The sequence below is a fragment of the Cheilinus undulatus genome, linkage group 7 (genome assembly GCF_018320785.1).
Source record: "Cheilinus undulatus linkage group 7, ASM1832078v1, whole genome shotgun sequence".
Lineage (NCBI taxonomy): Eukaryota > Metazoa > Chordata > Actinopteri > Labriformes > Labridae > Cheilinus > Cheilinus undulatus.
The window spans coordinates 3,862,250-3,873,476 of NC_054871.1; the positions used below are offsets into that span (position 1 = coordinate 3,862,250).

Consider the following 11,227-nt stretch of genomic DNA (forward strand, 5'->3'; position numbering starts at 1 on the left):
TACACAGCTACCTAACTTAAGGCCAAGCATCAGAGTGAGTGGAGTAAAGAACACCAACATTGGACTGTGGAGCAGTGGAACCTTTGGAGTGACCAATCAGGCGGTCAGATGGATGAGTCTGGGTTTGAACGTTCCCTGCCTTGCTGTAAAGTTTGGTGGAGGAGTGATAATGGTATGGGGTTGTGTTTCAGGGTTAGGGCTAGACCCCTTATCTTCAGTGAAGGCCAATACTAATGCTTCAGCAGGCCGAGACATTCTGGACAATGCTATGCTTCCAAAGGTCCATGAAGACATGGTTTGATGAGTTCAGTGTGGAAGAACTTGACTGGCCCACACAGAGTCCTGACCTTAACCCCATCCAGCACCTTTGAGAAGAACTGGAACAGAGATTGTGAGCCAGGGCTTCTGGTCCAACATCAGTGCCTGACCTCATAAATGCTCCACAGAAGGAATGGGCACACGTTCCCACAGAAACTCTCCAGAATAGTGTGAAAGCCTTGCAAGAAGAATGAAGGCTGTTAGAGCTGCAAAAGGGGGGGAACACAGGTCTGTGAAATACACTATATTTCCAAAAGTATTTGATCACCTGCCTTGACTCGCATATGAACTTCAGCTAAAAATCCATAGGGTTTAATATGACGTCAGTCCACTCTTTGCAGCCATAACAGCTTCAACTCTTCTGGGAAGGCTTTCCACAAGGTTTAGGAGTGTGTTTATGGGCATTTTCGTCCATTCTTCCAGAAGTGTATCTGTGAGGTCACACACTGATGTTGGATAAGAAGGCCTGCCTCTCAGTTTCCGCTCTAATTCATCCCAAAGGTGTTCTATGGGGTTGAGGTCAGGACTCTGTGCAGGCCAGTCAAGTTGATCCACACCAGACTCTCTCATCCATGTCTTTACGGACCTTGCTTTGTGCACTGGTGCACAGTTATGTTGGATCAGGAAGGGGCCATCCCCAAACTGTTCCCACAAAGTTGGGAGCATGGAATTGTCCAAAATCTCTTGGTATGCTGAAGCATTCAGAGTTCCTGTCACTGGAACTAAGGGGCCAAGCCCAGCTCCAGAAAAACAAGCCCACACCATAATCCCCTCTCCACCAAACTTTACACTTGGCACAATGCAGTCAGAAAAGTACCGTTCTCCTGGCAACGGCCAAACCCAGACTCGTCCATCAGATTGCCAGATGGAGACGTGATTTGTAACTCCAGAGAACGCGTCTCCACTGCTCTAGAGTCCAGTGGCGGCGTGCTTTACACCACTGCATCCAACGCTTTGCATTGCACTTGGCGATGTATGGCTTGGATGCAGCTGCTCAGCCATGGAAACCCATTCCATGAAGCTCTCTACCACTGTTCTTGAGCTAATCTGGAGGCCACATGAAGTTTGGAGGTCTGTAGTGATTGACTCTGCAGAAAGTTGGCGACCTCTGCGCACTATGAGCCTCAGCATCCGCTGACCCTGCTACGTATTTTTAGGTGTCCTTCCACTTGGTGGCTGAGTTTCTGTCATTCCCAATTGCTTCCACTTTGTTATAATACCACTGACAGTTGACTGTGGAATATTTAGGAGCCAGAAAATTCCACAACTAGAGTTGTTGCACAGGTGGCATCCTATCACAGCACCACGCTGGAATTCACTGAGCTCCTGAGAGCGAGCCATTCTTTCACAGATGTTTGCAGAAACAGTCTGCATGCCTAGGTGCTTGATTTTATACACCTGTGGCCATGGAAGTGATTGGAACACCTGATTTACATTATTTGGATGGGTGAGTGAATACTTTTGGCAATATAGTGTATCTGTGGGTTATGTGGATGCAGCTCTTATTGATTGGTTTGTTTTTGCTGTTGTTCTGATTTATCAATGTTTAATTATCTGGCAGGTTGATGTGTGGAGTATTTGGAGTCAAAGACAAATTTCCCAAAGGGAAAAACAAAACTATCATATAATCATCCTCCATATTTCCATAAGGCAGCAAAATCAGCTATAATAATAACAATAAGTAAAGTAAGTAAAAATGACAAACAGAGCATGAGATTTAAGGCTTTATCCCACTGGAGGTGTAACAGAAGACATTTCTATAGCTCTAATAATCAGGATTATCATCCTGTTACAATAAAACATCCCAGTCTGACAGAAGGTACCGTTAGTCACCCCAGCAGTTCAGGTAAAGCACCATGAAGGCGAGGACTAGCGAGGATAACGGGTCTGTTCTGGTCTCATGAAGGATGAATCAGAGGCTGATGAAACCGCCGGCCTGCTGGAGCTGATCATCAGACTCGCCTCAGCTCCACCTCTCTGCTCTTATCCTGACAGGAAGTGGGTTTTATAATGTGTGCTGCAGATTGGCTTCAAAAGCCCCCTTCAGTGACCATGAGTGACGTCACTCAGCCCAGGTCCAGGACTTTCTACGGACTGGTGTTTGGAACCTGAGAGTTTGAGTCAGAGTTCAGCCAACAAGACAGACATGAGTTTATAAACAAACAAGCAAAGTCAGCTGCGCATGCTCCCTGAGAAGCCTCTGATCAAAGCTCAGACACCTGCAGACATCAAACAGGTCAAGGTCACACTCACACTGGGAGCGCACGCGCCTCCCCGGGCTCCAGGTGTGTGTCTCACCTGTGTTCGAAGCGGCTCCTCGTGCTCGCTGACGCTGAGGATCGGGATGTTCAGGTGTGACGCCAGCAGGTCCACCTGTAGCAGCTCCGCGCGGCTCTGCGGGAAGGCGAGGACGGCGGACACTCCGCGCACCACCACGCCCTCGCACACCGCGCGCAGCACGGACTGCGGGTCCGCGGCGACGGGCTGCCGGGTCACGAGCTCCAGGCTCAGGTTGTAGGGCAGCACGGATCCCGGGTACCTGTCTGGGTCCCGCTCGCGCTCACTCTTCAGGGCTTCCGCCGCGCGGCTCAGCGCCGACTCGACCCGCACACGAGCCGCGCGCTGCGCCGGCAGGAGCGCACCGACGCGCACCGAGTGTCCGATCTGCGCCAGGAGGTGACAGGGCTGCGGGTGGAAGAGGCACGGCGGCGCGAGGAGGAGGTGCAACAGGAGGAAGAGCGGGAGAGTCCGGGAGCAGGAGCAGGAGGAGCAGGAGGAGGAGGAGGAGGAGGTGAAAGACATCCTGCCGCGCTCTCTGCATCGCTCTGCCGCTCCTCCGCGTCTCCTGCTGCTCCGCCGAAACACCGACAGGATGCTGCTCCTCCTGCTGCTGAGGGGGAGACTGACGGGGGAGGAGGGGAGACGACAGGACGGGAGGAGGGTCCTAAAACACAGGAGGAGCAGAGGAGACCCAGGGAGAGGGGGAGGAGGAGGAGGAGAGAGAGGCAGAGTGAAGAGGAGAGAGAGGAGATGAAAACAAGAGGAGCTGAGGAGGGGAGGGGGGGTCTCAGTTTCATCTCAGAGAGAGAGGAGGAAGGAGGTGAAACAGGAGAGGAGGTGCTGAAGAAGAGAGAGGAAAAGATGAAGGTCAAACCGGAGAGACAGAGAAGAGGAGGTGTGACAAAGAAGATTAAAGAGGTGTGAAGGTCAAAGTAGAGAAAAGGAGAAGTTGGAAGAGAGGAGAAGAAATGGATGAAGGAAGAACAGGTGGAGGAGAGGAGGAGGTGTGCCTCAGAGAGGAGGAGAGAGAAAAGTTTAGACTAACGGAGGAGAACGAGGGAGAGATAATGATTATGGATGCACTGACTGTTCTCCACACCAAGGACTAATATTTGGGTCCTCGCTGATACAGAGAACAGACATCAATACTTAATCACACCTTTACTTTTCTTAGATGATTCTGACAGCTGGTTTCTATTTCCTGAAGTAAAGCAGGTCATAGTTCACAGTGTGCTCCACTTTAGTCATCCTCATTTATGTTCAAACAGCAGACATGGCTCCAACCTTGACTTCCTCCTTAAAAACTGGGAGGCTAACATCAGGATGTAGGATTATACCAACGGGATCTGCAGTTTTTATGAGTACAAGGACTGAGGCTTCGTCTCAGCCTCTGCATTTATTTTTATCACATTTGGGGATTCCACTATTTAGCATTCAAAACTGCTTTTGTTTTATTTTGTTTTTTTTCTGTCTTGTGTAAGAGACGTTTATACAGAGCTGCTTTTATAGACAGATTAAAGATTATGGCACGGGTGTCAAACTCGAGGCGCAGTTTTACCTGGCCCACAAAAGAGGGGGTATACTTTTCTGATTTTTAAAACATAAATATAAAGTCACAGTGTTGGGCGTCCATACTTCACGTATACAAATTTTCAAACCGCAAGATAAACGTATGCGGCAGAAATCTTGGAATTAGAGTGTAAACTGATGAAAACGGTTTGTTGGGAATCTCTCCGAGATCTTCCTGAGACGAGATTTCGATGGAGCGAACTGATGAAGGCATCGCAAAAGGCTCTCCTGACTGGTTCGTCACAAGGCCTTTTAGCCATTTAGTAACACAGTAATTAAACACTTACCAAACAGATACGTCCTGCTCTGTCCTTCGCTGCTGCTGGTTTTCTTCTCCCTCTCTCCCAAAACTATCAGGATCAGACTCCGGGTCTAACACGTACGGACGTATATCAAAATTCGCCATATTTTACTCAGTCGGACCGATTCGTTCAAAGTTTACAACTTCTAGCATAGCAACATAGCCACATTGGAGGGGACTGGCACAAAACATTGAGTCCTGCTGCTGGCCAGCCTCCGGAAAATCGGCCAATCGGAGGAAAGCAGGTCCGTGGAACGGGAAGGTGTTAAAGAGACAGCAGCGAAAATGAAGCATTTCAGATGGAGGTTAAAATAAGGGTTTTTCAGGACGCCAGTGTGAGAAACATGAGGAGTTTTTTGAGCTGTAAACCATGTGAAGCTACTACGTTAGTATCAGAGAGATGTGTAAAGCCTTGAAAAAAAGGCATAATACCCCCACTTTAAGTAGAAAAGCATCCAGAGAGCGCAGACCTCCACCATTGGCCCTATCTCCCAATAGCAAAGAATCCTGATCCAGATCAGTCCCAAAATCTAATTTGCCGATCACTCCCTCCCGGTGGGGTGGAAACTCGGTAAAGTAAAGCATTGGCTTCGCTACGGGTGGACTGTCATGGTGGAAGCATTGCCTGCCGGTGCCAACAGATGCACTGACAGTCTCACCCATGGTCTCACCGGACGACTGGAAGTCATGGCAGAGGGTGAATATTCCTCTATTCCTCCCAGCATTGTGAGTATTCTCACTACAATTCGCTGTCTTTCTCTCTGTTACGCTCAGACTCATCTCCTCAACCAGGCGTGCATCTTTCAAACTCTATAAACTACAAAGCTTTGAATAGAAACACACCCAAAATGCTGCTGGGGTTGAAGTTACTCACGTCCGCCATCTCCTGGTGTAAAGTGGTAACAGCGCAGACCTCCGCCATTAGCCCTATCTCCCAATAGTACAGAATCCTTTAAAAAACTCCTGGATCCAGATGGTGATCCTTTAAGAGTCACAATTTTGAATTTTATCTATTTTGACTTTTTAAGCACTTGATTTTGTATTTTATCTCATATCTTGACCTTTAAACTCATGATTTTATTTCTCTGTCTCATATATGTTCCCTTAAAAAACCTTAATTTGACTTTTAATCTTGTATTTTGACTTTTCAGACTTATAAAGTTGACTTTTAATCTCAGATTTATTGATGCTGTGATATTTAATCATTTTTACTTTTTTTTTTTTTTTTTTTTTTTTTTTTTTAGAAATCGTAAAATCCTTTATCATCACTGTTTAATTTCCCCAAAATTCATGACCTGTGAAAACACGGTTGACAGTTTTGGTTAAATCTTGACCTTGTTAGGCCCTCAGGTTAAACCTAAATCCAGATTTTGGCCCCTGCAGGATTGAGTTTGACAGCCCTGGATTATGGCTTCAACTCAACCGTGGAAAAAAGACCTTGTTGTGGATTTAAAAAAAATAAGGGAGCAGTAGAAAGGTAAATGTTTGAGTCCATGATGATTTCTGACTGTGCACTAAGCTGTCTGTGAGTTTTTAAAGGTAAATGAGAAGTTAAGGAGCAGTGGTGGAGGTATTTTACATCACTGTGGCTGCAGGGAGACGCTGGCGTGAGCTGAACAAAGCATGGTTAGATTAGAATGTCTTTGTATGCTGAAACATTAACACTAGAACCGCCGTGGATCTCTGTACACCTTAAACAGCCAGCGGGTCAAATGTACCCGTCATTCAAGTGCCTTGATTTTCATAAATAGCACTGATCAAGGACTGTTAATTAAACACTAACATTGAACAGCTTATTAACCACAGATAGAAAACTAGATCACTGTTGGAAGATGATCTGTCACCTAAAAAATCATCTTTGGACTGACTGCTAATTAACTGATTGATTCCTCATCACCGGATTCTTCTTCATTAAAAGCAATGAGATTATTTTTTGACATTTAACAACTTTTTCCCCTGTTGTCTCCATGTTGAATGTTGATCTATCAACTTCTGATTAGGCATTGCTGCAGTAGAGAGATGGTATTTCCATTGCGCCATCTATTTATGGCTGGTGTGAAATCAAACAATGGGAAAATCAAAGCTTTCTTATGGGGTAAATTTGACCTGCATGGTGGTTCTAGATATAAATGTCCATTAACAAAATTTGGGTTTAGGCAAAGAATTCTTTTTTGACACCAGACGCTCTAAAACAAACTTTTAGGGAAAGTCAAAGACTGACAGTCTTTAAAACTGTATACACATCAGATACAATTAAAGAACAGCCTTGGGCATGGGCGCAGCACAGGGGGGTAAAGGGTACCGATTACCCGGGCTGCAGTAGGGAGGGGCCCAAGGGAAGCCTGCAATGAAAAGTGTATTTTGATTTATTTTTTCTTAGTAATTAGTGACATTAAGTCAAAAGTGACTAAAGCAGTGATAATCAATGCCCGTTTACGCTGTCTTGTGCAGTCAAATGCCACTTATTTCCCATTTTGCCACTCTTTGATGCTTTTTGCCCACTTAAGTTACTTTTTGCTCATTTTTTGCCACTTTTGTACCATTCTTGCCACCGTTTCCTCATTTTTTGGTCACTTCCCACCCATTATTGTCACTTTCTGCCCCCTTTTTTGCCATTTCTTGTCTATTTAAGCTGGCTTTTGCAATTAAATGCCACTTTCTGCCCATTTTCCCCACCTTTTTTCTGATTTTTGCCCGGTTTAGTCACTTTTCACCCTTTTTTTGACATGTTTTCACCTCTTTGAGACCATTTTTGCCACCATTAACTCATTTTTTGGTCACTTTCCACCCATTTTTACCACTTTCTGCCCTTTTATGCCATTTTTCTCCCATTTTGCCACTTTTTCTCTCAGTGCCATTTTCACCACTTAGATTGTGGCTCCTCATGACAAACAGCCCACCATCACGCCTAAGATCTCCTGACATTAAAGTGAGTCATGCAACTCAAAATTCATGTTTTAATCATTTTGAAATTGCACCATGCCTTAGTTTAAGATCATGCAAAAAATTGTAAAGTAATTTAAAATATGTCCAAAAAGGGGGGAAATTAACTTCTTTATTATTAACTATATAAATTCTGAGATTAATCCCAGCTGCAGAGGTCAGCGCTGTGGCCTCACAGCATGAAGGTTCCTGGTTTGGGCTGTTCCAGTTTATGTTCTCCTTGTGTATGCTCAGATCTAAGGCTTCCTCTCCCAGTCCAAAGACAGGCTCATTAGGTTAACTGGTGCCTTACTGAGTGTGAGCATGGCTGCATGTTTGTCTCTTTAAATCAGCCCACTGATTGACTAACAACCTGCCCAGGGTGCATCCGCCTCTCGCCTCATGACAGCAGGGATCAGACCCCCTCACACCCCAAATGGGATAAGCATTGTAGATAATGGATGGATGCTCAACTGCTCCTTCATGCAGATAATCAGCCAATCACATGTCAGCAGCTAAGACATTTAGGCATGTGGACGTGGTCAGGACAATGTGCTGAAACCAAATCAAGCAGAATGGGGAAGAAAGGTGGTTCAAATCACTTTGAACGTGCCGTGGTTACAGACCGCCTGGTTTGAATATTTTACAGCCATTCAGCTGGTAAAACCATCTCTAGGGTTTACAGAGAATAGAGAGACAGAGAGGAAATATCCAGAGAGCAGCAGGACCAGAATGCCTTGTTGATGTCAGAGGTCAGAGGAGAATAAGCAGACTGGTTGATCTGATATATGCAGAAGCGCTCTGAACAAAACATGTCAAACCTTGAAGCAGATGGGCTACAGCAGCAGAAGAAGACCACAGCAATGTCACTCCTGTCAGCTAAAAACAGCAAACTGAGGCTACAGTTCAATAGAGATAAATGTTTCCTGGTCTGATGAGTCTGTTTTCTGCTGCAACCTTCAGATAGAGTCAGAATATACGGTACTGTGCAGAAGTTTTAGGCATATTTGGGCCAAAATTTACGGCGTCTAATGGCGAGTACACCCACCTGAGGCCCCCATAGGGCAGGAAAGGAGGATTGACACAACCCAGGTCATGCTCTGGATGTCTTTGTACATTACCAAAGGCGTGGGAAATAATCTGATGAAAACAGAACAAAGCCACAGCTTTAGGGCGGAGTTATGGGTAGATGTGGCGCTTAAACATAGCCTAGAGTACTGTTATGGCAGGTAGGAGGGTTGCCACAACCCCCTGATTGTCTTGTGTATGTTCTAAGCACCTGAAAACTGTTGGTGGTTGCTGGGCACATTACCAGGCCCAGACAAAAGAAATGCTGTTCAGCTCGACCTTGGCTGCTGAGCGACACATGTACATGTCAAATGTGTCAACACTGACTCTGGCTGCCCTCCCTTCTCTCTTCAGCCCGGGGGTGTGGAACATCAGGACCTGTGAAGAACCGTTAGTGCTCTACATGCCTAAAACATCCACATAGTACCGTACATGGAAGCATGGATCACACTGTCCCGTATCAGTTGTTAAGGTTGCTACCAGAGGTTTCAATATAGGGGAGATTTTCTTGGCCTCTTAGTACCAACTGTGCATTGTGTAAATGTCACAGCCTACCTTAGTATTGTTGCTGAGCACATCCATGCCTTTATGACCACGGTGTACCTGTCATCTGATGGATACTTCCAGCAGGATCATGCACCATGTCACAAAGCCTTTAAAGTAACTGACCTAATTCAACAGAGGTCTAGACAGTTGGTGGTAGTAGTCTCACAATCAATGAAATGGGGTTCACCTGAGTGCAGTGAATGTGTCTCAGTGATTGTAGTATAAAGACACCTCTGTCTGAAAGGTCCAGTCACTGGTTAATCCATATTCCTGGCTACCTTTACATCATGCCACACACCTTCTTCACCAGTCAGAGCTTTATGGGAGAGTGGCAAAGAGAAAGACACTGTTGAAGAAAACTCAGATTCAATCTGGACTAGAGTTCACCTAAAGGCATGTGGGAGACTCCATGGTCAAGAGGAAGAAAGATCTTTGGTCTGATGAGACCAAAATGGAGCTTTTTGACCGTCAGACAAGACGCCAAACACACCATCCCCACTGTGGAGCACAGTGGTGGCAGCATCATGCTGTGGGGATGCTTCTCAGCAGCCGGCCCTGGAAGGCTTGTAAAGGTAGAGGGGAAAATGAATGCAGCAGAATATAGGAAAATCCTAGAGGACAATCTTATTCAGTCTGAGAGAGAACTACGGCATGGGAGAAGATTTATTTTCCAGTGAGACAACGAGCCGAAGCATACAGAGAAAGCTGTTTTAAAGACAACAAGGGGACTGTTCTGGAGTGGCCGAGTCAAAGCTCAGACCTCAATCCAATCAAGAATTTATGGCTGGACTTGAAAAGGGCTCGATCCCCGTGTACCCTGACAGCTTGAGCAGTTTGGCAAAGAAGAATGGAGTAAAATAGCAGAGTCTAGATGTTTGAGCCTGACTGAGACCTATCCACACACACTCAGCTGTGACTGCAGACAAAAGTTAATCTACTAAATACTGACTAGATGGGGGTGAATATGCAGTCACTTGTTTACATTACAGACTTTTATTTCACTGACGTTATTTTGTAGAAATCTCTTTTCACTCTCTCTCATTTAAGAGTTTACTGTGTTTATCTTGTGTCAAAAAATCCAAATTATACTGACCATGTTTGATTCATAAAATCATTAAAAGGCTAAACCACCTAGGGGGTGAATACTTTAATAGATGCTGTACTTTATGTGATAATACCAAATGAGTACAAACCAAAGCCTCTGAGGAATGTTTGCAGCATCTTCTTGAATCAAAGCCATAAAGATGTGAGGCTGCTCTGATGCCAAAATCACGTCCAACCTGCAAAGTGATGTACCTAATAAAGTGGCATCAGAGTACTCTGATTACTTTTTGTTGTAACTAGTAATGTAATGCATTAGTTATAAAACTCAGGTTAGCTGTTGTACTGTTAGTTTTCCATAAGAGAAATATGTTACTGGAAATAAAGTTGGCCTTTCCCTTTACCTTTTGTCACTACTAAAAAAAGAAGGAGAGAAACTCCCTGAAGCATCTGCTCTGTTTCTGTTTCTCTTCTCTGCAGGCTCACACTGCAGAAGGTAAACCTTCAGCTGTCTGTGTGTGTGCTAATTTAACAGTGAAATGTCAGGGAGTATAGTGTTTACTTGGTAGAAATATCCCTGCTATGGTGGATGTCTGGGAGAATAGAGCAACATGATGATGAAATGATCTGTATTGTTTTCATGCAAACAGCTGTTTTTAATGCTGTTTTCCTCTGCAGTGTTCACTGTCAGATGATGACACTAAGGAGCTGCAAAGGTTATCTCATCAGTTTAAATGTTAGTGGGATATTATGGGCTGTAGACTCCACTGTAGAATGACTGCAGAGTCCTCACTGTAGAGCAGTGTTTCTCATTTTCCCTGGAGCCCCCCCAGGACCCAAGAGAGAAGAAAAAGTGACACACTGCCATCAAAAAGCAACACAGATTTTCATTGTTTCACTGATGAAACCATAAAAAGACCTTTGCATGCTTTTCTTATCAAAAGACCTTTGTAAAAACTACTTAATAACTGCTTCATCATGGTTTTAATCAATATTTGCAAATCTAATTTTGGTAGCCTCAAAGAGACAAAGCCCCCCCCCCAAGATCTTTGCCACTCCCCTGGGGGGTCCTAGACCCCAGGTTGGGAACCAAGGCTGTAGAGGATGTAGAGTGGGCTATGTGCCATTGAGATAATGTCACCAGCATGTAACAAGCTGCAGAAGGAGATACTTTATTAAGCC

At 45.1% G+C, this 11,227-nt stretch overlaps 1 protein-coding gene across 1 annotated transcript; it reads right to left on the minus strand.

The window, feature by feature from the left end:
- Window positions 1-2,322: 2,322 nt before the first annotated feature.
- LOC121512507 (glutamate receptor ionotropic, NMDA 3B-like) lies at window positions 2,323-3,171 on the minus strand. Its single transcript, XM_041791807.1, has 2 exons — window positions 2,617-3,171; window positions 2,323-2,426 (listed from the first exon to the last, which is right to left on the minus strand). The coding sequence occupies exons 1-2, from the start codon at window positions 3,118-3,120 to the stop codon at window positions 2,406-2,408; spliced, it is 525 nt and encodes a 174-aa protein (XP_041647741.1). The 5' UTR covers window positions 3,121-3,171; the 3' UTR covers window positions 2,323-2,405.
- Between the last annotated feature and the right edge of the window lie 8,056 nt (window positions 3,172-11,227).